At 38.0% G+C, this 27,836-nt stretch overlaps 1 protein-coding gene across 1 annotated transcript in view; it reads left to right on the plus strand.

The window, feature by feature from the left end:
• Window positions 1-27,836, plus strand: part of PIK3C2G (phosphatidylinositol-4-phosphate 3-kinase catalytic subunit type 2 gamma) — a 190,033-nt gene that overhangs the window by 72,060 nt on the left and 90,137 nt on the right. Inside the window, exons 16-17 of the mRNA XM_036401795.2 lie at window positions 9,965-10,058; window positions 11,154-11,248. Of these exons, the coding sequence (XP_036257688.1) occupies window positions 9,965-10,058; window positions 11,154-11,248 (189 nt within the window). The remainder of the gene's footprint in view (window positions 1-9,964; window positions 10,059-11,153; window positions 11,249-27,836) is intronic.

Below are 27,836 nucleotides of genomic sequence, written 5' to 3' on the forward strand. Positions count from 1 at the left end.
GTGATGGAACAGAGATGTCAGGGGACAGGATCTGTGTCAGCAGCTACATTCCTTCCAAAAACTTGGGAGGTATTCTGCATTAAGTGACCTGTAAAAGCATTACACATGCAGATGAAATGCTTGAGCAAATTTGTTTTATCAAGCCGTTGCTTGTCTTGAGTAAGCACAAGCTGCATCAGTTTTGCAATCTCAGTTTCATGCTCTACCTTTGGGAAAAAAAATAAACCTCCTCCAAATCTTTACTTGGGAAATATACTGTGACTTGGTAAATTTACTGTCGGATTATTAAAAATAGACATTTAATAATCTAAAACTGATTATTTTCTCTGGATGCAATTTCCTAATACTTGTATCCCAGGTTTCTATCTGAACCATTAGCACTTTGACATGTTTGCATACATGTCTTTTTTATGTGTAGTGGGAATGGTGGAAGCAAAGATCCTGACAGACCAGATTCTGGAGCATAATATTGTTATTTATCATTATTAAATTCTTTGGATCCAATTCTACTTTCTAAAAGATCCATGTAGAAAGGAGTTTATGGGCAGTGTGTTGTGTTCCAGACTTCAGAGTAGATCTTGATTGCTCTTTGAAGATGCAGCTCTGCACGAGGGTGTGGTGCAGAATATCAGCCCTTTCAGGTGCTTCAGAGAGTATTTAATATTAGTCTGTCCCCCATCTTCTCAGTGTGCATCAGCTGCAGTGTACCCATTGCTCATTCTGGCTATGCAAAGATTGCTGGCACAGAAAAGAGGGGAAAATGTCACCACTTTGTCCCTCTTGTGCCACCATGGGGAGTGGCTGGCACCTGCAGCTGTGCCAAAGAGCAAGTACTTCTCTCCTGATCAGGATCTGAGATGCTTTGTCCCTTTAGTTTCTCACAGAAGATAATATCAATCCAGTTTTTTTGCTTCATGGTAATACTGCAGAAAGAACTTTTGCATCACAGAACAAATCCTCTTAGGAAAAAAAATCTGTCCTTCTTACATCCACAGTATCTTGTTGGTGCATGAACAGCTGGGAAGCTAACCTTCAGAAACACAGAGATTACGTTTCCTCGTTTCAAAACTGTCTAGGTCACTGATTGAACTGCTGAGACACTTGGATACATGCAAATTGAGAGAGTGGGTTGAAGGAGAGGAGTACTTTCCATATAAATGCATTTCTGAGGTTTTTTCTCTTAGTTCTCTATTTCTCAGTTTTCTATCAATTTGAGAAAAGTACAGTAACACTGGCTAGGGCCCAACCTTCCTTCCCCCTTACCCTCACTGACTTTGGATCACAGGCTTTTTAACTGAGCTGGTTTTGAACATTCATTCAATTCTATCCCGTTTTATGTTTGGCATTGACAACTCATCAACTCAGTTCCTCACTTCTATCATCCAGGAAACAGCTCTCTGATTTCTTGTGATTGCGAAGACATGGCTGAAAGATCCAAGTTCATATAAAACATGAGCAGAATATAAAATACATTCTCTCCATATACTCATGTCTATTTTAAGAACTTGTGTTACCATCACTATCAAACCATGGGTAAGGAAAGTGAATTAGAGCTGATCTTTGTCTACAAGTGTTTCTGGCAGGAGCAACTGTACTAAATCAGCCCAAAAGTCAGTCTAGTGCATCCTCTCTGCAGTGGACAGCAGCTACCCAGGGAACACAGTGAAAATGGGCCAAACATAGTGACGCTGCTACTCTCCCAGCTTTCAGTATTCTGTAGCTCAGAGACTTCCTCAGACAGATTTTGTTGTTGCTGTTATTGCAAGAGCCCTCTTGCATTTTTCTTCCATGACTTTCTCCAAAGTAAAATTGATTCTGCATAAATATCCAGCTTACAATCCTAAAGCCAGATCTGCAGCTCAGCTCTGTGCTGTGTTATTTCTGTGCACCACAATTTATCAATACCATAAAAGAGACCAAGAGTTTCCAGTCACTCCAGATTCTGGATGCTTTCTGTGGTGGAACTTCAGTTTGCAGTGTCTTTAGGAGAACTTGAATTTGTGCTGCAGGCATGTGCTCACTCTTTAGAAGGGTTCTCAAAATCACTGTCACTTCTGCAAGCCTTGGCTTGGGAACTCTAGGTTATCCTTCTTCTCAGAGCAAAAAAAGCAGCTGATTAAACTCAAACACCCATTGAGGAGGACAGAGAAATGAAAACATTGGAGGTGCTTCCTGGCATAGAAGGCAGCATCACAGAGCTAAGGGAGGGGTATCAGAGTCCATCAGACCAAGCCCCCTTATCAGGAATCTAAGCTGGAAAGCTCATTGCAACTTTCTGCAGTTTCTAAGTTGTTTTGTTCACCTCACAGTTAAACATACCCTTTAATTTTCTTGTTCTTGTTTCTTGTTCTTTCAGTGTGTCTCTCTTGCTTATGCTCTTCCACTTTTGCAGGCAGCCCTCAAGGCAGGCAAATGATAACATGCTCATTTATGCCGTGGAAAGGAGGAACTTTCATAAATGGAAAACACAATCACGGTACATTTCACAGATAAATTCAGCTGCAACCTTGAATCCAGTACTCAGAGCAAGTGCATTGTTTCTTACAGCCCTAGAAGCCAATGCTTAGAAAAAGGAATTTAAAAAACCATTAATGTTCCTTTAATCAATAAAGATGCGATGGAGAGGATGGGAGGGGGAAGTGGAGAAAAAAACATTTTACACTCTTACCTCTAATTTCAGGGAAGGATGGCTATAAGCTGTTGCCTGAAATAAAAAATTATCCCTAAGGCAGAAGTTATAGAGAGGGTCCTTCCTACTCAGAGCAGCTTCTTGGTGCCCTGTGCATTTTGCTGTTGATTTCACTTATTGAGTTGGGTAAAAAGCCAAGCTTTAGTGAGTTAGATCTTTCTACAGCTGTATCCAGGGAAATAAGACCAGTGCACTCCTTTACTCAGAGAACTTCCTTGATGACTGAAAGAAACCAAGGGCAGGGTTAGCAGGCCAATATTTTGGGTATGTTCAGAGCAGCCACAGTTGGGAATTTTTAGGCAGGTTATCTTGCTATTCAAATTACTGGAAAGTTCAAGCACATTCATTAATCAAACCAGCAAATGTCTTTTTCAGCTTTTTTGGGGAGTTGTTTTTGTTGGTTTGGGTAATTTTTTTTTTTTTTTTTTTTTTTTTTTTTTTTGGTGGGTGTTTTTTGGTTTGGTGGTTTGGTTTTTTTTCTGGCCTATTTAGAGTACATTTGCAGCCCTGTGAGGTGTCATGGCTGGGAATGAGGAAATTGAGCTAGAATCTGGAAACAGCCATGGAATGTAAGTCTTTTTTCCAGCACAGTGCATGGCTGTAATTATTTTGAAAAGAGAACTTTTTGAAGTAGCTTGTGGAGGTGAAGATGCAACCTCCCTGTTAGGCTTAAAAATTTTCCTGGAAACTTCTTGTTGAATTCTAATTCTGTCAGGGCAACTCCACAGGAAAGGACATTCCTTTAAAACCATGTGGCAAATCAGTGTCAGACACAGTTTTGGTTATAGTATCCCTCAGCCTGTGACTGTCACAGTATTATTCTTGATTTATGTAACAGAGTGCTATGGCATTTCAGAGGTTCAGATATCTAACCAATAATTAAAATGAAATGTGATATCTTGAAGAACAAATTTTGTTCTTGCACCTTTGAAAGCCAAACAGATTTAGAATTTTTGAATCAGATTGTTATTGTTTCAATAAAAGGAAAATTGAAAATGTTCCCTTGGAGCTCACAATGGAGTATTTATAAATACAGCAGAGTATTTATAAATCAGATAGCAGTAAAGCATACCTTGCCTGTTTGCATCTTGTTCCTTGGCTGTAGTTATGCATCAACATGGAGAGCAAACACAGGCTTAGGCAAAGAAATAAGATAAGAACAAAGCAATACTCCACAGTTAATTTGATACTTTGATGTACAGAACATGTTACTGATAAAGCTTTAAAACTGCTTATTCTTAATATACATGAAATTTAGTGATAACTTAGATGGTGATGCGTGCTTCTTTTTAAGCAGTGGCACATGATGAATTCTTTATTTTTTTAACTGCTTTTAACCATTTTGAGCTTTCTTGGCAATAAATATAAGGATATTGCAGCAGAATGCTGTAGTAGGAAAAATAGACAACTATGTAGAATATTGCATGTTTTTTGTGCATAAATGTGCACTCTAGTCAGGAAGCTTAATCTAAATAATCATGTTTTCCATGGTTTAATCTTCAGTTTTAATGTAACAGAGAAGTTTGTCTCTAGGGTGGGAAGAGCCTTCTAGATCATACAGGTTTCAAATGGAAACTTCTTTTTCTTAATTTCTTCCTACTCTTGTCCTAGGATATGGTTCACCATATGGTCTCCATGACATCTTAAACTTATTCTTAGTTGTTTCACTCAGAATTTCTTGTAGAAAATCTCTCTGAGCATCACTGAAAGTATATTTTCTGTGAGTAAATTCACAGATCTATCTGCCAATCAATCAACCAAAGCAAAATGAGTGAATATGACCTTGCAATGAGTGGGGTTGGGAATAGTTCATGTGACCTCTCACAATGAACAGTGAATTTTCTCTTAAAAAAAAAAAAAGAAAAGAAAATGCAGTGTCCTCTTTATCGATGGTTTTTGTTATCCTTCCGTACTTTCCTTTAGTCCTTACTTTTTCTAACCTTCATACATTCACATAGTGTTTTCTTTAGAAGTCCTCAAAAGAATGAAAAAGTCACAAACAGAAAGTCCTGCTTACCTTATCTGTAAGCTAAAACTACACACCTTAATCAGTATTCTAGTAATTTCTTCCCTCTTCATTTCTAATTGTTTTCAAAATACCTTAACTGCCTCACAAAACTTCCCTGTCCATTATTGGCATGATATCCTCTACTACTCCAAGGGTGTTTTGTTTTCTGTTGGAATCCTCATTCCAACAGGTTTGCTAGTTCAGCTTCCCTTGTTTCTGCCCTTGTTTCATGGACTGAAGTTTTTCTTTTTTGAAAATGCAGCAGAACTTAAAATGTAAAGGAAAATGCAGAGATAAGTGGCATGATATAAGCCTCTACCTTAAAAGAAGGCCTGTGAAAGGCTACATTGTTCTCTTCAGAGATCATCATGTGCCAGAAAATGTAGAGAACTGAGCAGTTTCACTTACCTGACAAACGTATTCCAGCACAGAGCTATTTGAGGCAGCACAATAAAATTAGAATAGTAAAACTGTTAAAAATGAAATGCACATCTATTTCTCATTTACAATCAGCTCACCACTGGCAAATGCTAAAATCTCAAGAGAATTTCACAGATCCACAGGACTCCTCAGCAGTACTTAGTTTTCTCTTTGAATCTGATTTAGCTGAAAGGTACAGCTAGACAAATAGCCCCTGACTGGCTATCTGTATGAAAAGAATCAAAGACTGAAAGTTTTTCTTATTTCTAAAGCAAATTGTAATCTATGCTCACCCAGCTCAAAATTCAACTGTCACAAAAACGTCTTAAAGTCTCAAGGGAGATCTAATAATGTACTTAGACGTTAAAAAACAAGTGGCTGTCAATCATTGGCATCATGCAGAGAACAAAACTGCAAAAAGGGTGTTGAGTTTAAGCAGATGAGTGTTTAATGAGAGAAAAACAGTTTCATAACTTATAGAAAATAAAAATTGTGAGACAGGTTGGGTAGGGGACATTTGAAGTCCTGCACAGTGTGACCTGTAGCTAAAGACTAAACTCAACAACAATAATTTGTATATTGTTTATTTTTTGGTAGAGCTTGTGATGTTTCTGATGTGTGTAAACCTGGAACAAGTATGTAAGAAGCCATGATTTCTGTTGTGGAGTACTCATTGCTTTAAGAGAGAACAGTTAAATTGGCTAAGAGAAGAAAGCTGCAAGATATTACAATGCAGCCAGGCAAATAAATGGGGAACACTTGGGTTCTAGTCACAGAGACCAGAACCACAACAATGTGGTTCTATTCAATGGAGTATTTATTAACCAATAAGTTGCTTCTTGAAGGGAAAAAAAACCAAACAACTATAAGTGAGTGGAAACTTAAACCTGGATGACAGTTACCATTTTGAAACTACGCAATAAAAGAATCTTACAAGCATTTTTAAAAGATTTCATTTTAAGCTGGTTTTTTTTTTAGCTAAATTCCCAGATATTTTGGTGACAACCATAAAGCAGTTAGGAAGCAGAGTCCTTGAAGGTCCCGCCTGTCTGAAGCCACAGTCAGAGGCCACATGTCAGGAATTCTGTCACTTCAAATCCTTCCAAAAATTGATCTGATGTAGACAGACTGTGCTAAAGATGAGCTCCTATTTCTGAGGAATGTCCCCTTAAAGACTGGAATATTGAATTTGTTGTGGTAGAGTTGTTTCACTTCTCTGCTTTCAAAATTTTCAGCATGTGTAAATAAATAATTGCATGCTTATTGCAGAAAGCCCTGGAAATCAGCTCTCCTCTAATATCCAAAATATAAAGCTCTTTTTCTTAGGCCTGAAGTGATTTCTCTTGCATTGAGTTAGAGTCAAAAACCAATTAATTTTGTCCTCTAATCAAGACTAATTTATGGATTACTAAAATCAGATTTGATGCAACTCAAACATTTTCAAGATTATTCACTGGAAAAAAACCCTTCCAGCCCTAATGAAGTACCAGACTACAAGATGGCACAGTTTCCAGGCATGTGAAAGGATTTTTTTTTACTCAGATTTGCTTCTAAACCATCCCCTTTTATTGGCTTCTAGCAAATAAACTGGTGTATGCAAGTGTGAATAGCATAGCACCATGTAATACTAGTGGAGTTCATTAGAGTTTCCTGTAACTCCAATGTTTCTGAGGCTGTTAAATGTTTGCTCAAATACAAATGTAAGGGGGAAAACAAATAGAATTAAATATTGTGCCTGTGTACAATATTTAAATACAAATTCAATATTGCACTTGTACCTGTGGCCCTGAACAACACTGAAATTCAGAAAAAGCAATGGGTATTGCATCTAGGGATTAACAAATTGTCAGGTAGTTGAAAAAATAGGCTAATTGTCCATTCTGTTCAAAAGATTGAGCTAAGCCTCGGGCTGACCTCAAGATTTACAAGCTGAAGGAAACAATTTAGTCACCAAAATTACCAAAATCTCATTGAAGAAGAATGACAAGAGCCATGTTTCCTGAAGCAAACCACCCTGACGGTATTTCACCACAGCACTTGTCGTGCCCTAATCACATCTCCTGGCACTGCTTCTGGTGACTTAGCATAGCCCTGGTTTTAACTTACATCAAATCAATTCTAAATAAATCAAATGTTAGCTGCTGAATTTTCTGGAAAGTTTGGGATTAAAATAATTTTCTTGTTCTTTGTCTAGCTGGAAAAAAAATAGGAGTTTCTGTCCTCATAGCATTGCATGAGTTGAGATCTTGGCTGCTGGTAAGGGCAAGCTGTAACTAAGTAAAAACATTTTTCTGCCTGGCCTTGTGCCTGTTTAGAGTGTATTTCACTGTTCAGTAGCCTGTTGAACTAGGCAAGAAGGGGAAGGGAAAGACTCATTTCCATATTATCTGCACATGCTTGGCACACAAACCTTTGGAGCAATTGCATAATTAGAAAATAGGATGATACAGAAGGAATTATTTTGTTTAATATATAGGCCTCCTTCAAATATGTTTTGTTCTAAATAGCTATGTGAATATTAAAGTAACAACTTCTCATTCCTAATAGGTTGTCTAGAATAAATAAGTTATAAAAATAAGCCTTGCAAAGATCTAATTTGGACCTAGGATGATAATTTATTTATGATGTGTTCCTCCTCTCCCCATCAAGGCCCTCTTGGCATTATACAAAGAATTATAAACCATTTTAGAAACATCATTATAAACCATTTTAGAAACATCATTAAATATGTGCCATAACAGACAAACAAAATAGTAAAACCAGACCTGAGTCACATTGCTAAAGGGTGCTGGAAAGTGTTACAAGTTGAAATGGTTGTGTAAATGGTTGAAAAGTGTAAATGGTTGAAAACTAATTTTTTTGAGTCCAACTTGCCACCTGTTGTTTTTTTTTTCTAATCAAAATATCCCCATTTTTATTAGATGGCCTCTATTTAATTCTCTGATCAAAGTGTACATACTGCTCTGCTTCAGCTGGTTTTATAGAACTTAGAAGCTCAAGATTCAAGCAGCAGGTGCCATAATACTGCTGAGCACCAAGCTTTACAATTTCTTCTCTTTTTATCTTGATAGCAGCAAGCAGTCATAGCTGCAAATGTGATACTGCCTTCCTCCGTTTCACTTCAGATTTTATTTCTATATTATTGGCAAAAGGTGCTGGGTGGGATAGTGGGCAGAGAGCAGTGTGGTTTTGTGCTGAGCTCTTGAAGCAGTGACACTGTTGGCCTGTGACATCTCCTGCCGTGCATGAAGGATCTGATTTCAAAGTACTTTCCTCAGGGTGAATTGACAGGATAACCCTTGTCCTTTAGTCTTCATTTTTTCTTTTTTTTTGTGTGCCTAGACTGCCAAATCGGAGATCTCTCCTAATGGCCATATCAGTTCATAGGGTAGAGATTCTCTGCTTTTTGTGGGGCAGGTGCTCACCCTCAGGGAACTGGATCAAAGCCCACCAGCTTTTCTGAGCAATGTCCAGTTCACTGTGGTGCTGTTTGAAGACATTTCTGCCCCTCAGGCAGAGTTGACCCTCTTGAACCCCTGGTAACTGAAAGGTCTCCAGGAACATTTCCAGTTTGCTTCAGAAGACGGGAAATATTCTTTGGGTGGCAATGGCCATCAGGCAGGTACTGGAACACAAAAAAGGGTGACACCAGGTAGCAGACACACATGGAAGAGCACATCTGTTCCTTTCCTTGTTAAAGCAGAGCAACAGCAAATCAGCCAAATTTGAACCAATCTAGGCAACTCCTGTGGATGTGAAATTCCCTATGTACAAAATCATAGAATCATTGAGGTTGGAAAAGACTTCTTCAGATCATTGAGCCCAAACTTTAATGATTAATGTCAAAATTGGAAAACGTGAAAAGATAGAAATTACTTTTATATTTTCAAAATAAGTCCTTTAAAGATTATCTTTTGGCTTTCAAATATTAAAAGAGATACTGTATACTTTCTATCCTTTCCTCTTAGAAGAGAGAAAATGTTCTGTTAAGAGTCAGTTTCGATCAATCAGGTTACACCAAAATTTCACTCTCTTTCAAAGGAAAATGTTTTTCCCATCTATATTACCCAGCCTTCTTTTTCTGCATTATCACTGCTGCCACACTGTGTTTTCCTCTTTTATCATTTTTATGATGAGAGCTCCATCACAAAATCTATACCAGGCTACAGCCACCCTGGTTTCAGCCAGAGTTAGTTGAGAATGTGGCTTATGCTGAATTCTCAAACATTTTCTCATCAGAAATGTCAGCTTCATAGACTTGGAGCCTTTCTCAGGAAGGTGTTAATTTTTTTACCAAATTTCACATAATAAAATCCTAAAAATACCCAGCCCCTGTTTTCAATTTTAAAATTGCTTTTGTTTAAAAAGTATTTTTGATTGTGTTATGACAGAAAACATATTTGGGAATAAATTATCTGAAATGAATCCTTTTTGTAATGGAAATTTAAGGCTTTTGTATTGTTGCTCAGAACATATGAAGTCTTCAAGTGACTGTTGAAAGTTCACATGGCTCAGAAATTTCCTATTTCAGGTAAGAAAGAGCAGCAAGAGATCTGTAATTTGCTTTATTTTCTGGGAAATTACAATACATGCTATTTCAAATTCAAATAGTTGTTTGAAGATCAGCTTTTTGGTTTGTTTTTTTTTTCCCTGTGTGACACTGTAACAGTCAATCCAATTAAGTCATCTGTGGTGTGCTTCTTGGTACAATAAAGCAAATTTAAGGATTTTTTTCCTGTTCCATTTTGAGTGAAAATCAGTTTTTCTAACATTTTATATCAGTGAGAGCTCGGGAGAGTTGCAGTGGTCTGGCAGCTCTTAATGATGCCTATTTGTTTTTTCTCCAGTTTTGCAGATCAAGATATTCGCAGGGCAGCAGTCCAACAAATAGAAAATGTATCAAATGATGAATTGTTAGAATACCTCCCACAGCTGGTTCAGGTAAGGAGGAAATTGATAGCCAAGGAAGCCTTCAGTCCAGATCAATAACTTCATTAAATATTTTTGATGCTTTCAGGTTGGTTAAGACATTGTAAGAGGAACAAATAAGTCTTGTCAATGCCACTGATGCAATGAGTTGTTAAAAACAGGGCTGAGGGAGAGTTTCCAGCTTAGGAGCAAGGAATTGTTTTGGCATTCTGATTGGGCTTCTATAGATAGCAAATGAATGTGTTTTCAAGTAACCAAGAAAAGCAAAAAGTGCATCTGAACAAGAGAAATTCTGCTCAAGTGAAAGGGCTTCATTTCAGTCAAGGAAGGAAATGCTGTTGCTACGAAATTTTTAATATCTGAGTTTTTAATCACTGGGTTTTTAATACCACATATACTGAGCAAACCACTGTCAACACAGAGTGAAGTGGACATTTGGTGTGCAATTGTCTCTTTAGAGATGTACACTGCATTTCACTGGAAATTAATATTTTACAAGTTATGGCATCACTGCTTCCAAAGCACTTGGTGATTGAATAGGTTCTGTGCTGGGACTGAGCAGGAACTTTTGGGAGCTTTATCCCCTCACTTGGTGACACTGTGCATATGGATGACCCACTATCCACACTGCAGAGTTTCTCGGAGGTTCTTTCTGTGTTTTTGATATCTGCTTATCTAGATAGATATCTCTCTATGCATTTATGAATTTAATAATGTAATCCACTACTGTGAGGCAGCAGAACCTTCACAGCTTTACAGCATTCACAAACTGCTGTGACCTTTCACCTTCCTGAGCTTCTGTCCTAAAATAAGTTTATTTTCCAAACCAGATAATCAGATAAAAAATTAAATTTAGCAGTGATAGTTTTAAGCGGGGGGAGACGAGCTGCATATTTATATGGAAATTAACAGAACCAGGGTGGTGTCTGTCTGTCTTACAGCTGGTGGTAGATCCTTGGGAACTGAAGTTTCTCTGCTCATTGTGTTGCCAGAGCAAACTCTCCATTGATTGCTTTGTTCAAACTAAGCACTGGGTGCTTTCTGTTACAAAGAAAAGACACCAAAGCCAGCACAAAATTGATTTTTACTATAATTTTTTCTGTTAAGGTGCTCAAGTTTGAGTGGAGTCTTGAAAGCCCTCTGGTGAAACTCCTGCTGAATCGCTCTCTTCAGAGCATCCAAGTAGCCCATCAGCTTTACTGGTAAGACCAATACAGTAATTTTTGCCATTACAGTCATTTTCTGTCATAATGAAATTTATCCATGATTCCATTGGTGATAAACCCTCTTTTGGTTTAAAATCAAGAGAAAAGCTAAGTTTTGCTCTTCCCTTTCAGCACTGGATATGGGAAACTTGTATAAAAATTGGCAAGCATTGGTTCACTTTCAAAGGAGGCTAGCTGCTTTTGTGATTCCCCTGACCTCTCCTGAAGTTGTCAGAGTTGTCATGTGTGTCAAAATGTATGTCTTACCCATTTTTATAACAGTCTGACTTGTGATGGTAGAGTTTCCGACAGTTTCTTTTCATGATTATGGAGATGTACCAGGCCTAGCAGAAATTGCCATTCACCACCTACCTCGAACATAAGGGGTCCTCTTATTGTATTATTGAATTATTCTGTTTGCTTTGCTGTTACCTCAAGGCTTTCTGAGAAAGAATGTGGCTTTTTGATGGTTCAACATCTGCCCTGTGATCTGAAAATCAAACTCTTGTGTGTTTTCTTTTTTCCCCCCAACCCCTCCATCTTTAGTAATGATGGATGAACTGAGCTTTCTTTTACAGTTCAACTGGTTCAGATCTCTTAAACCAAAGCTTTCCTCCCTGCAAAGGAAAGAAAACAATTTGAGATATATTAATTTGGTTGATGAAGTGTGGGGTTGGGAAGAGCATAAATAATACTTTCATACCTGCATTGTCTCTGGAAGTGTTAGTAGGGATAAAACAGAATTATTAATGTGTTTGTTTTACTGAAATGGGTAGGATTATGTGCTTAATGAGCATATCTTTCAAATAAAGAGGAACCACATTTAGCCAGCCATTTTTCAACAGTGCCTGAAATATCCCTGAAACAATTTCTACTAATATCAAACTTAGTCATACTGTATATAAAATATCTAGTCTGGAGTTTTAAACATGCCCTCAGAGCTGGTAGTTTTCTTGTAAAATTAGGAATTATATCCAGGGTTCAGTGGACAGGGGAACATCATTAGTTTGCCTGTGTTTTCTTTAACTCCTCTCTTCTTCTCAGAAGAGAAATTACTGCAGTCTTCTTCCTCTTTACTTCCCAGTGCAAATCCCTATTTTTCCCCGAATTTAGCCCAAACTGTCTAATATCATAACCTTGGGTAATACAGAGCAGTTATTCCGTCATGAATATAAATGTTTATCTGGCACAGTGCAATGTAAAGTGGTGAAATAAATTTATTTTATACACAGCTTTATAGGGTAACTACATCCACATCAGGCAGGTTATTTCTCACTGTATTCTCTGCCTTTCAGCTGATAGTAGTTCTGTTCATGCTGGGGTACCTCTTTTATTTTGGTGTTTAGTTCATATGTTTCAAGCTAAACTGAGAACATAAATGTGGCAGGCATCTCTTAAAAACTGGGGCTTGTATTCACCATCTACACTTAAGCAGTTTTTTGGTTACTCTGCTCCACCCTGTTCTTCAGTTGTAAACTGTTTTCTACCTAATATTACCGAATTCATGTAATTACTTATATTCCTGCTCCTGTATTTTAAAAGAGTTTCCCAAGCCATAAATTCTACTTACAAAGTTTACCAGTAATTTTGTGGCTTTTATTAATAAAGTCTTAAATAATTAATAAAGTATTTTCTTCACAAATTGAATTTCAGTCATTATAAAGGTAAGGGAAAGCAGAGGTTTTCTTCCACTTATTTCTAAAGAGACTTTTAGAAGTTCAATGATTTAATAATGTGCGGAGCACATGTGTGCATGTACACTCAGATAACTTCTTTTAAGAGATGTGATTAGGTTACATTTTATTCTCAAGTGTCACGTTCTGTTTCATTACCAAATTAGCTGTCAAGAAGCAAAGACTGCTAAAAAAAACTTTAGTAACAAGTTTTTTGTTTATTTTTAATTGTAATGAGTGGCATTACAATACAAATACTGTTAAATAATACAATAATGTGCACACTGTACCTGCCCAAAATAAAACTTGGAAAAGAAGGCTAATGCAATATAGAAAACTGCTGAAGTTGTTTCAGAGCCACTGGGGAAAATTCAACTGATGTGAACTTCCATAACTTTCCAGTAATTTCTAAATTTACAATAGTAAATAGTAATTTACTATTGTAAATTTAGAAATTACTAGAAGAGGTGGTGACTGTTGACACTATAACTTATTTTAGTGACAAATACTGTTTATAATAAGATATCAATTATTTAAAATTGACTCAATTTCCATGCAGGTCAGAGATAAGCAGCTCCCCACCAACAGTGTACCATCTCATCAGCTACCAACCAAGAGTGTACCATCTCATCACTTTTTTAATAATAATGTTGGATAGTAAATTGTTAATTTCTTTTCATCAAGCAGTGATAAGTTTGTCTGAAGATTTTATTTAAAAATTATGGGGCAGTAACTGGCAAAGGTGCACAGAGCAGAGAGAATTTTCATTCTTGGGACATACCTTCAGCTGTTGTCAGTCATGATAGTTTCAGTCTGTTCTTTGCTTCTATCTGTTGCAGATTTGTTCATTAATTCTGCCTTTGAGAATGAGAAGGATCTTACACGCTGTTTGAATGTTTTGGTTTTCTCTTATCATTTGTGTCTTTTCTATTCTCTAAATTCTTGAGTAATCTGCGCCATTGCATCCATCAGTGTTTTACCTTCTCATTGAATGCCCTCTCAAGGAGACAAAATTTGCCTATGCATACTGTGCCTGAATAGGAGTAGTGTACCACTTAAATCCCATTTTAGTCTTATTTCAGGACTTCCCAATGTCTATGAGACATGGAGAATTATCCCAATACCTTTCAGACTTTCTCTCTGATGCCAGTCCCACCAGAGCTCCTGGCAGGCATGAAGGCTGGAGCAAGTTTCCCCATTCCCTGGAGCTAAGGTGTCAAGTTATTTTTTTACTGGTTCTAGCAAAGCATAAAAAGTTGCTTGAGGGGAAAGAAATCTGCTGAGCCCTTTTGGGCCCTTCTGCTCACTGAAAGCCAGTGCTTTTCTCTTTACTACCTGATGTTTCACCCACAGGTGGGTTTTTGTCAGCTTTTGTGCTGGAGCTTTAATCCACCTGGCTTCCTGCCAGCTGGTTTCCCTCTTGCTTGAGTGTTTTTGGCTTTTAGCTGCTGTCACAGGTGGCAGCTGCAGCATGGAGCCAGAACAGCTGGCTGGGGCAGCAGGTGGCCAGGAGAATGTTTCACAGATGGTTGCCTTCCACAGGAAGATTGAATAACAGGGGGAAATGTCCTCCAGGATCTGTGGCAGCTGCTTGAAGGTGGTGCTGGGGAGCAGCACCATCGTCATGCAAGAGTGGGAGTGTTTGTAAATTCCAACAATCTGGTTTGCTTAGCTCAAGGAAAGGTAAAAGTCAGGTGAAAACATTGCTGAAGACAGAATGTTCTTTTGTAGCTTGCCCTCTAAGTCACTTTGGAGAACTTTCCCAGTTGTTGGCATTTCTGAACTGCAGGTTGACTGACAAGAGAAAAGGGAGTAGTCTTCTGACTTTTCCAAGTCCACCTCTTGTAGAAAAGTAAGAATGTGAGATTAAAAAGGAACTTGGTGGAATTCAACACACTGGAAACAATGTGAATCAGACTATTGATTTCATGGCCAGAACATTTTTTTTTTTCTATATATACAGAAAAAGAGCTATAAGAAGCAAAAAGAACAGCAATGTATAAAAGTTTAAAAAGACCCCAGTTACATTTTCTGCTTTTGGGAGGTTTTTACCCCAATACCTTCTTCTCCAAAATCATTACCACTGTTTCATTCAGAACTCCAGCACTGGAACAATTGCCTCATATTTTCTGAAAGGAAATATATTTTTAACTGTCAGAACTGGTCTATGTTAACCATAATTTACTTAAAGTGTTCAAAAGAAGGAATAAATCAAGCAGATACTCATTTTTCCAACACTCTTAATTATCTGAACATTAAACAGATGACCGTCCTCCAGATCTTTTTCTTCCTGCATTATCGTATCCTTCTCTGACAGTCAGAAGTTATCGAGTCTGCTAATTATGAAATGAACTTCCCAAATAGCTGTGCAGAGCAGGCTGAAAACCCCAGCCCATTAAAATGACATGAATGTAAACACAAAAGATGTCTGTTCTTGTTTTTGTATTAATTTGGTCCTTTTTACTGAGCAGAATTAAAAAAACATTTAATCATATGTGTAGCTTTGAACCTGCGTAGGAATAGCCAGCCCAAGGATATTTTTGATTCCCCTTAGTGGTGATTGTGAATTTCATTGGAATTCGGAGAACTTGATGTGATCATTATGATTTGGACTGCAGAGAACCTCAGCCATAGATCACACCTTGGGATTCTAGTTCTGAAATCATGATTCTTGTTTATGTAACACCAATCATTTGGAGACTTTTCTTTGTTCTTTAGTTACTTAAAGGTCTGGTAAATAACACCATTAGAGCATTATTTGTGTGAGATAATGATTCAGCCAACTTCTGCGCTGAGTGCCTCATTATTAGCTGTGTGGGCCTTGGGTTATTGCCTTGTACAACACACAGATAATTATTTTGTTTCCTAATTTACAGACTTTCCATTTTCTCAGACTCCAGTTTTAGAAAAAGATGATGTCAAATGGAATAAAGAGATTGTTGTGAAGAAGTAACAACTGTTGGGTTTGACCTTTAGTAGTTACTGACTTAGTGAGAAAATGGTAGATAGAAATCAACAAAACCATATCTTGCATTTAATTAAAATACATTTTAGATCTTAAGGAAAAAAAATTAGTATTTAGTAAAAAGTATTTAGTATTTTAGGGTCACTTTTTGCTGTCTCTAAAGACAGAGGAGTAGACTGGCTTTGACCTCAGCTGGAATTGATAAAAGGAGGTGCCAGCTGGAGGACTAGAGGACTGTGGGGCAAGACCCCATTTTAAACTTTCAAAATTGTAACAAAAAGGAAAATGAAGATAAATTCCAAAGAATTTTAAAAAAATCAAATTGAAAACATGACTAGGAAAGGTTAACAAAGAATCTAAGTATGGCATTTTAACATTTAAAGTATAAAGAGGGAGTTAGTTTTTCCACACTGTTGAAAATTCCAGATTTTTAAAAAAAGAAATCTGTTTAAAAATTAATAAAGCACAAAGTTAAGCCTTTTTGTAATTTAGCGAATATGAGAAAATCTGGTGAATCACTGACAAAGGACATAAATAACATAGTTGTGTATGTATCTGTTTTTAATTATTTTAATGATCCTTAGTAGAGTGAATGTGTTCCTGAATGTCCAGAAATTGAGGACTGCTGGGTCTTCTTCCAAATGAAAGGGAAGCGGTGAGGCACCCTGGTGATCATACATCAATGTGAGCGTGGAGTGAAGCATCATTAATTTTATTGGTGCAGGCAAATATTCAGCAGCACTAAATAAGTTACTGAACACAGAGATAATTCTGTGTGTGTCCCACCTTTGGAAAAAGGGAAATTTCATGCCAAAAGTCATATTCAAGGAGGATTAACGTTGTCAAGTGAAGCATAGAAAGTCTGTAAATACCAGTTATTAGTGCATGTTACTGTAATGAAAAAACACACCACTGTGTATGTGAACAAGTGAACCTATTTAGAATTGCAGAGATAAACTGGAAAAGGTGACAGAGTTCTGAAAAGCTTTAATTCTTTTAGCTGCTTCATGATTTATAAGGTAGCACTAAGGAAGAAGTTTTTCAGTACATTTTTTTTGCACACACAGCTTGTCTGATTTATTTTGCATTTGGCTCCTTTTGCAGTTAAAAATTCTGGAGCTGACAAATCTGGTTTTTCAGCTATGCCAGAAAACTCCCCACGAGCTTCAAGTCCTATCTGTGCTAACCCCTTCAGTAATGGAGCTGAACATGAAGGATGGGTTTGTCCCTTGGATGTGCCCTGTAGGAAGGGTTGCACAGAGCCTTGTGGTGCTCTCATGTCTCATGATGGGCTGCAGTTACTCCCCTGGGTGGGCAGAGAGGGACTCAGAGCAGGGTGCTGTGCAGGTGTCACACACAGCTTTCATCTCTGCCTTTCTTCCTTATTTTCCCATTAAAAATATTTTATTGTTCTTCTTTGAAAAGCAAAACAGGGAGACAAAATCTTTGCTGATAGATGCCTCATGTAGTCGTTGTTGTCCCAGAGGGACATTTGGGGATGTAAACCAGAGTAGTAATAAGTCAGGAAAAATTTTGAGAAAGCATTCATCTAGCTCTGTCACTTCACATGGGTAATTTTCAGTCATGAACTTGAAGGTTGTGGAATTATTTTGATTTTGGTTTTTTTTGTGTACTGTGAAAAGCTACTAGAAAAAGATGCCTGAATCTAATCGTAGAAGTAGTTTCTTTATATGAAAATTTTCATTAGGCTAGGCCAATACTGAATGGCCACCCTCAATGATCTGAGGTGTCCAAATCATAAATAACAGTAACTGCAATTTAAGGATGCTGCAAATTTCCCAAATTCTAATGATTTTGAAGAGACAAAGCCTCAGTTAGAAAGTGAACAGCATGGGGAGAATCTCCTGTGACTCTCAGCTGAGCAGCTGGTGCTGTGTGTCACTGGTGAAATGCTGCCTCTGCAGCCCAGGTGTTCCTGATTCTCAGTGCTCAGTTGAAATACTGGGAGAAGATGCCCCACTACAAATTTTTCAGATGTTGTATCTAAAAAAAAATTTAATTTAGTTGCATTTCATGATTTCACTTTCAGGCTTTATGTTTTGGGAATATTTGGAAAAAAACAATTACATTTCTTTCTTCAATTTGAAACTTTTGTTTTGCTAGAAATGGCAATTACTGTACTCAAAATGAGTCTGCAGATGTTTCAAAATTGCATCACATTATGTAAAGCATTTCATAAGTCTTGGTCTGTTTATAGATCTTTGATTCTTTCCAGCTTAGCAAGTTTCATGTTTTAACTGTAGCTGTTTGAAGCAGTTTTTGACAAAATTTGTCTTGAGATACTTTAGAGCATTGTTTTCAATCCATTTTTCTTAGAACACAAAGTTTTTGCCTCATGACTTGAATAAATGCAGTTCAGGCCCCAGATTTCCTTGGACTGATATGGCTGGACTACTCATTTATAGTTTGGCTGTTGGACACAGTCTGGAGTTTTGTAAATCATTCCTATTTCTGAACACTGGCAGTGACAACTTCAAGGAAAAATATGAATAAAGAACGAGGCTTCAAGTGGTTACAGGACATCCAATGTAATGAGTTATTGGTAGGCTTAATGTTGCTGTCAGTTATGTTTTCTGTGGTTAATATTTCTAGGTTTAGTCATCACTCTCCACCAGCATGAAAACTGGGCCTTGGACCTTTGCCTAAATAACTGAAACATTAGAAGAAATAGAATCATGAATTAGACATTGTAGAATATGTTGCATCAGGGCATGATTTAGCAGAAAATTACTTTGTAATTTTTCGTCAGTTTTGGGTAATTTTTCTTAGAAAAGAATTCCCTAATGTGAACCCAAATATAATTATTAACGCATTTTAAAATAAATAAATAAATAAACTAGAATAAAAGGTGATATTTTAGGGAAGGAGACAGGAAGGATTGATAAAAGGTCTTGTCAGGATAACAGTGCAGGATTACTATAATTCAGTCTTTTTAGGTGTTTGCAGATGATGAATATTTCAGGATTAAACTCATAAAGCCCTTGCTGTTAGAAAATATTTCCCTGAATGTTAATTGCTTTCAGAATGCTCACCCATACTCAATGGTATATTAGTCTGTCATCAGAATGATGTCATTTGGATGGTAACCAAATCAAAAACCATTTGAGAGAGGACAGAAAGAGCTGTCAGATGGGTTGGTTTTGGCTCTTTTGCTTGAACAACACTCTTGTGATGTTGTAATAACCTCCTTTTAAACAAAGAATTATTCAAGGGACCATTGTCTCACATTGTCTTCTTCAGGGTTTTCTTGGCAGAGAGCCCACCTGGTTGGAACTGATGATATTGGACCCTTGAATTAAACAATATAAAGTGACCAGTGAATCTGCAAGAATTAGGATTTCATCTGAATCTAAAACCTGTAAAATTCTTTCCAGGGGTCATACAAGCCATTGGCATCTCTGTCAAAAGACAGCTGAATTATCCTTTAGCTTTCTCTGTGGTGTCTGTCAAATACACAGAATACTGTTTGGTAAAGTTCAGCACATTATTTTTTGTTTCAGAAAAAAAATCAGGCTACAAGAACTGAATTTTTTGCTCCAAAAGGCCTTTATTCCTGTGTAAAGGCATTCAGAGATAAGTTATCACAATATTGCATCAATAGTGGGTGGCTGACAGAGTAATGCAAAGCAGCAAGGAATTTTTCCCTGTTTTTTTTTTTTAATGTTCATCAAAACACCAAAGCTTTTCAGAGAAACATGGAGCTTAGATGGAAACATTCAGGTGGCATGTCAAAAAGTCCTAATTCTTCTGCTTGTCACTGCAGATGGCAAAGCAGAGACTTGTGGCTGAGGTAAGCCAGTGAGTGCCACATTGAGCTGTTTTTTGAACAATTTACCTTCCCCTCTCTATTGCTATAAACCATCCCGTCCATTCTAAGGCAAGTCACCAGCATGTTTCCAACTCAACTTAGAGGAGGGGCAATGCACATTTTCAGACAATCCCTAATGCAAAGTTTGTTATCTCAGGTACATCTCTGTCTCTGATCAGGGTCTAAAAAGAAAAAGGTTTTTTTTCTGCATGTTCTCTAGCTTAACAAAGGGTGATCTTTAGTCATTAGCTGCATCACAATAACTTATTATATTCATTGGTGCAAAGCAATTAGCCTCAATATAATTGGCAAAAGTTTTACAGAAATTTAATAAGGCACGTATACACATTTACTTATGCACATAGCCTAGCTTACAAAAATTTTCATTTATCTTTTCTCATCTGTTTCCATGCTGATGGCCTTGTCTTCTTCCTTACTATGGATACACTCAAAAATCATCAATTGTTATTTCTTCTATCAGCTCAGCTTTGCTTGCAGGCCAGTTGTCAATCCCCCTCCATACTTCCCCCTTTTTGTATTTGAGCAACAGACACAGCTGACAAGGATTTTTGCAGGGCCTGGTGCAAAAACCCAAGCAGACAAGGGAGACACAGGGCAATAATTACAATTACCAACAGAATTAACAATCCAGGCTTCAACAAGGCCTTAAACCACCCAGTGATGCCCCAGCTCTTGAAAAAACTATTCAGCCATCCCTATCCATCATCCACCTGTAATTTCAAGTTTCTCTTTCCCTCTCTTAGTGTTCATTTTGGTTGCCTTATTTCTTAGCTTGAAAACACACCAATATTTTAGGCACAGTAATTTTTGAAATACCATTTCAAAAATGGTATCTCACCTCTGCAGTGTGTTGCCTGGCTGCTGTTCACTGCTGGCTGTTACTTGAGGGAAAACCTTCTGTTAAGGGAAAAAATTGTAAAAAGAAGTTTAAAAAAAAGTGTTATGAAGTGGAACATGTGGGTTTTAAGTGGTATAAACTGCTGGCAGCATATATATGGGAAATTATTTGTTTGTAAATTTGATCAAAGCCTCAGTGCTGGAGTAGTTATTGTTTTTCATTTGTTTATCTTTCAAGAGCTAGTACAAATTACCTCCACTGAAAATTTTAAATGCTGAATACAAATTTGTTCATATTCATTCCTTTTTTTCCTACTCAGGATTTTTTCTGTTTCAGGTTTGTTTTGGTTTTTTATTATGGAATTCATGTTTTAGGAGAAGCTGTTGGTAGTTCTTTTGGTGTTTGATAAAAAGAACTAATTGAGTGATGATTTTGGGAGTTGATGGTTTGTTGAACTTTTAGAAAGTTGTACAAATATATATTTTTTTGTGAAAAACACATGCTAAAGACAAAAAATCCTTTTTTTAGCTGGTAAAGAGGTAACAAGGGCTGGGTCTTGGTGGGTAGTAGAAAAATAGCATTCTGGCTCAGTGCTTGCTGGATCAAAAGTGGTTGCAAGCTGTGCAAGCACAGCACAGTGGAGCAGCTCTATAGTGGTGAGAGTTCTGTTGATGTGGAAATAATACCTTTATCTTTTGGCAGTATTAGAGGTAGTATAGGTATTACAATAATATAACATAGTAATAAAAGTTAGTGTTTACTTGAATAGAGAAACACTGGCACATACACAGGTGGATGGTCCTTTCAATCCAGCACCCTCCCTCTTACACAAAATGAGATTTCCTTCCTTATCTAATAAGTGGATTGTAGAGTTCAAATCCTTGGACATAAAGGATGACTCTCAAATACTTCAATGTAAACAGCAAAGCCACCTTCAACATATCTCTAGATAAAATCCTGTTTTATGCTTCTTACACTTGATTTTTCTAGCTTGTGTAGCAAGGCTTATATCCAAGTAGATTAAAAAAATGTATTTTTTCCCCTTACATAAGAGCTCAGTTTTCATGTTCAGCCTCCCCCAGCAATTGTTCACAGTCTGTCATCCAGTGAAATTAAAATTACTGTTCCCACAAGGCCTCCTTCCACTTCACTCCCAAGATTCATCTAGATTCCCTTGGAAGTGGGTAGAGGATGTAATGTGCAAAGTAGCATGATTCTGGCAGTGGGAAGGCTTGAAGCTGGGAATTCCCTCCACCTGCTCTGAAAACATCTCTGCCTATTCTGCTTCAAGATCCCAAATCTTCTCCCAGGAACAGAATCCTGAGCAGTGTTCACTGGCTTGGGAAAGGAGGGAATTGTGACAAAGTTCCCCATGTTTGCTGCAAAGGGTGGCACTAACTGAAGCAACACAAAATATGCTTTATAAATAAAATAAAAAATAAGCAGGCAAAGGAACAAAGAGGGAATAAAGGATAGCAAGAAAACTATTTTTATAGAAGGAGGGGTGCAGAAAAGCAAGAGGAAAGCAGACATAACTACTACTGTAAATTGCATAGATCTGCTGTGTTCTAATGATACTTTTTACCAGCAGTTAACTTTAGATTCAGGGAAGTTCCCAAGAGAACTGGAGATCTAGAATGAGTTCCATAATAAAGCTTTATTCCCAAGTATAACCTGTGCTACTCTGCCCTTCCTGCAGAGTGTAATTTTGATTCCTACATTGCTATATGTTCCCTTAAAGACCCTTGTGCCTGGAAATGTCATCTCTCTGTGCTTCTGTCTCAGTCTCTAAGTTACTGATTCTAGAAAAGAGACAGACATCAAGTGTCCTTTTGGAAAAGCCCCTGGAGACTCCTGCTTGATTGCTTTGCATGAATCCTGAGGCTGACTGAGCTTTGTCTGACATAATTTCCCTGAGAACCTGAAGAGCTAGAAGCCAAAGAGTGAATATTCAGCTGTTCCTTCAGAGGATAGAGCCCTCACATTTTGTGCACTGCAAACTCATAAGAGAATTTTGTCCAGGCAGTGCCATGGGCAAACCCCCAGTCTCCTATTTTATACACAAGGGTGGTTCTGCCAGACATGGTCCAGTCAGTGTAAAGAGTAATGTGGATTCTTGGTTCCTACCCTAAAATTAATCTGTATCACAGGAATTTTGAAATATTTGCTGTTCCTGTGTCAGCTGGGCCCTGGGTTGATGTACTTGCCAGAAATTGCCCTCCAGTTTCTGTGGTTGATGGGACAGAGCAGAGTGACACTTGAAACAGAAAAGTGACAGAACTTAGAAAAGCAGCTCTGGCACTTTTATTCATGTTCCTGGCCAAATGACAGGCCTGCCTGTCACTGGGTCATGACTTTTGAAGCTCTCCTTGTTCTGGAAACCCATCATAATCATCACACAGTCACGTTGCACCGCTGTTCCCTCTGCCATCCCAGGAGCTCTCTCACCTTGCTGCTGAGGGCAGGCCCTCTGAACAACCCATCCAATATCAGAGCTAGCTCTGATTAGAGCAGGGGCCAGACCAGGGGATGTGCAGAGTATGGCAAAAGTTGATAAACCAAGCAGGTCTTATAATGTATTGTAATTAGGAAATAGTTTCTGATTGTGATGGCGTGAATTATAACATCTGTATTGTCTCACCCTTCACATGAGACTGAAATAGAATAAAAGATTTTAAAATGCCTCTCAGTTGCCCCATCTCTGGGTCAGAAAAGGGCTTAATCCAACACTTACCTTTGGGAGGATTGAGAATGTTGAGTGTTTTCCAAATAACCAGTTTTGTAGTAGGTGCTTCTCCTGGTGGAGGCTTTCACCAGTACCTGTCTGTAGGGCTCCACACAGGTGGTGTTCAGCTGAGACAGTGTCATGGTGAAACCCACAGGACAGGGGTTTTTACATTACAATAACAGCAATTGGCGCAGAAATAGCGATGTGCTCTTTCTTCTGTAGCATCTGAAGAAACCAAGCCTGAAGGCAAGCTGAACAGACCCAAAATTATTTAAAAGAAAAAAAAAGCTAGAGGGCCTGAGTTCAACACTGCTTAAATGGAGAGTATTTTGTTTTGTTCTTTCATTTGTTTCATTTGAGAGTTCTATAATTTGTTTCAATCAGTCATTTTACAAATATATAGAAAATATGAAGAAAAGTTGTTAAAATGAAAAACTTTAGGAGAAATTACCTGATTATTCCATTCTGCCCACATCACCAGCCACATGCTTGCATATAAAGTTTCTGCAGGAAGGCAGAAAACATAACATTCAATGGTGATATTGTTTGAAAGATAGCTTTATAAAAAGCCATAATTTACAAGTGACAGCAAATGCTCTTTAGAATAAGAAATCAGTAGTTTTCAATTAGTGTTAAATGAGAAATTATGTTATGTCAGCTGATATTAAATCGGTATAAATGTCTGGATTAGTACAAAATTATCTGATGTCTGGAAAAAAATTTAATTTACTGAATTGATATTAATCAGGCTCATTAACTGTAGTGTGGCAGCTGCCATCTTGGCTAATGAAGAAAGGACTGAACAGGGATTTCCACAGTCAAATTCATTGGCTTGGATTAACTGAAAGAACAATCCTCACCATGAGTGTTGTAACACATTATACATTTTTAGCTGAAGGAAGGCCTTGTTTTTACTTCAGCAAGGGAAGTGGGGCTCTGTCTAGGAAAAAAGGCTCTGTTATTTGCAATAATTATACTGTGAGCACTGGGCATGGAGAAGGTCACGCAGTAAACAAGATTTCAACATTTCTGTAGCATTTCCTTTATTGAGTATGGTATTAAAAGTCAGTATTTATTCTTCTAAACCTGCTCCACAATGTCATTCATTGGGTGTGATGATTTCTATCAGGAAAAGCACTTTAATTTAATTAAACATGTCACTTTTGAGTGGCTCACACAGCCCTCAGATCCCATTTGTGGATAGGGCAGTTTCTCAAAGTGACCACAGTGGCAAATATTCCTGACCTGTCAGTGCCTTGCTGTGTGTGTCAGTCAGAGGGACATTGCATGGTCATGGAAATGGAGCCTCATTCAAAGGATGCTCAATTTTAAATCTTTTTTGCATCAATTCAAAGCTGACACGTGCTGTCTTCAGCTGTTGCCAGGCTTTGTTATTAGGAGTTTTCAGACCAGCAATTTAAAGGTGATTTAAACAATAATTTGCCTGGCTCACCATGGCTGCCACCCCATGTGTATTGCTGGTAGGAAAAACATGGCATTTACCCGTATTAATTTTTGGCATGCACAGATTTTTGGTCTGTCAGCAGAGTACTCATTTTGATGAAGTGTGGCTGATTGAGGGGTATTCACAGAGCACAGATATAGCAGGAGAGGAGAGGAAAGATGGGAGCTCTGCATCTCAGTCCTGCTGCATCCTCACAAGGACAGCACTCAGGGTGAGAAGGATGCCAACATCAGAGCCAGGGAGCTTCAAAGTCCCAGGAGCATCCTGTGTCAGCTGGCTGATCAATATTTATTCTGCCAATGCTGTGACTGCCCCTGGAGAGCTTGCTCCACTCTTTACCTGACTCAGGACATATGGAAATATGACATCTGCTTGCTGCAATATGACTTCCACAAATGTGATTGTGAATCTTGGAATCCCACCTGGACTTTTTATCACAACAACCGAATCTTAATTCTGTTTTCTTATGAGAAAAAAAACTGCCTGGGGCTGTTATTTTCTCCCATATGATTGAAAGATGCTGGTGAGATGGGTTCCCACATGGGAAGGAGGTGGCAATGTTATTAAAAAGACCTATTTGCCATGGCATTTACCTCTGGCATAAGAGCAGCTTAGAAACAAACACAGCATTCTGTGGAGAGCCTATGAGAAATAAATCTCTCCTCTTTTGACAAAGAAAACAGAAGCGCAGAGAAATAAAATAATTTTGCCAAGGTTACCTATCAAGTAAAATTCAGGATGTATTTTCATTCTTATATCTGCCTTAAATTCTTCTGGCATTAAAATCTATGGATTTTAACCCCAAGGTTAAAATTCAGTTTGATCTGAAGAGGCTGATGTGAGATTTCCTTGGTAAAAGCTTAAGAAGCAACATCTTCTTGCTTAGGGGTTCATTAAAAGGGATTTTACTTTATTCTAAAGTTTATTCAGATCTGGTCCCACAGCTGAACATGTCTCAGCAGAGCTGAGATGGACTTTTAAACCTAGATGAAACTCAATGTCGACTCCCAGCAATGAAAGAGCAACAAGGTGTCAGAAGCAAGATTCATTTCAGCAAGCCTCTGCAAAGCAAGCCAACCCAATTTCATGTAAGTCTCTGCCTCATTTTCCTACTGTGCCTGCCCTCCTGCTCTTCTGTTTTCCATGGTAACTAGGCCAGCTGTCGACTAGGAAAATACCCTGGGGCCATCTAAAAAAGAAAGCTTTTCTCTTACTAATATCTTACAGCAAGCTTTCCTTGGTACATGAGCTTAACTTCAAATTCCCACTCCTCTATTTACAAAGCCAATATTTGAGAGCAATAAAGCAGTGAAATAAAAGGAAAATCAGAACCAGACCAGTATTTAAAAAGGAGAAATCTAAAGTTATTTCCATCTCTGCTCTCCTACCTTTGCAAGAGGTACTATTGCTATGTATAACATGGAGCAAAAAATTAATAGAGGCCAAGAAAAGAGGAAGAAAAATAAAACCAGAGAGAAAGAAATAAAACCAGTCTAGAAAAGGTATAAAGATAAAATATTCTTCTTTACCATGTAAATGCTTGCTCTTCTTTCACCATCTTTCATGGTCACCTCTCTTTTAATTAAATTAAAACCTGGTAGTTATCATCTTATTTGAAAAAGATTGCAGAGTAACTTTATGCATAAGAAGAGCTGTAATGTGAGATTTCTCCTTTAAAGGAGTCAGAACCATGAAAAGATGAAAAAGTGTGATTTGGACTCTAAAGGCTGTCCCACAGAAAACTCTGATTTTCTCTCTGCTATTCTCTGAAAACAAATGGGTTATTTTTGAAGACTAAGGGGCTGCATGTCCTCATGATGCCACTTTGAGGGTTGTCTCCAGTCATTCTATGACAAAGTCACCCAGGTAGAGACACAGAGCTGGCACAGGACTGTGATCGCACAGTCTGATCCTGCATCCTTTGTTGCTGTGCAGCATTGAGCTGCCACACAGCAAATTGTCACAAAAAGGAGGCTCAACATCTTGCTCTGTCAGATATGAGAGGTCTTGTAATCACACTGAGCTTCCAGTATTGCTGAAACACTTACAGCAGTACCTGCTGGGGCTTATGTTTCCTCCCTGTTCCTGTTAGACACTGATTTGAATAAAGTTCCCTTTGATAGATATTGGGAAAATAAGATAAGCTGGTCTGCTAGCTTACAGCAGTGATGAAAGCAAAGATCCAGAAGACAGACATGTCAGGAAATAATGTGGAATCAGTTCTTGTTGTATCTGTGCTACCTGTGCTTAAAACAGTGTGGATCTACAGACAGGTTCTTCCAGAGAGGTAAAAGGGCTGCTGCCTTAAAAGAAACATTAACTCCCCATGTGTTTGAAACATATCAAATCTCTGACATCCTTCTGCTGCTGTTGACATCTGAGCACCTTTTCTCTAAAAATCTGAGACTCCACTTGAAAGAGAACCGCTTTGAATGTAGACATTGTTCAACAAAGCAAATTCTTGTAACTGAATGCAGAGCAAATAGGAAAATTAACAGCTCAGAAGAACGAGTCCTTTTAAATGTCATAATATGTGAAAAACAATGTCAGTGTCTTATCCTATTTCCCCAACCCCCGCTAAACCAAACTCTTCTTTTCCTGTGCCCAGAGTCACTAAAAAAAAGTAATCTGAAAACTCTAGGATTATAAGTAAAGATCTGGCTCAGAATATATGAATAAAATCTGGAACTCTCCTGTTATGAGCAGTCTTAATGACCTTGTAGAAAGACAATTTCAGTTTTCTCCCTGAAGCTATTTCTGTGTTAGTATATTAATGTCATGGTGTAACCCCAGATGGCAAGCAAGCCCCACACAGCCACTGTTCCCTGCAGTGGGATGGGGCAGAGAATTAGGAAAGTTATGAAATCCCTGGACTGAGATAAAGACATTTGAACGGGTAAAGGAAAAGCAGGAGCAGCGCGGAACGAGGAATTCATTCATCACATCCCATGGGCAGGCAGGTGTTCAATGACTCTTCCCAAGTCTCACATTGGTGACTTGGGAAGACAAACACCATCACCCCAAATTTCCCCCCTTCCTCCTTCTGCCCTATTGTATTTGTGGGGT

This window comes from Molothrus ater, chromosome 5 (genome assembly GCF_012460135.2).
Source record: "Molothrus ater isolate BHLD 08-10-18 breed brown headed cowbird chromosome 5, BPBGC_Mater_1.1, whole genome shotgun sequence".
Classification (NCBI taxonomy): Eukaryota; Metazoa; Chordata; class Aves; order Passeriformes; family Icteridae; genus Molothrus; species Molothrus ater.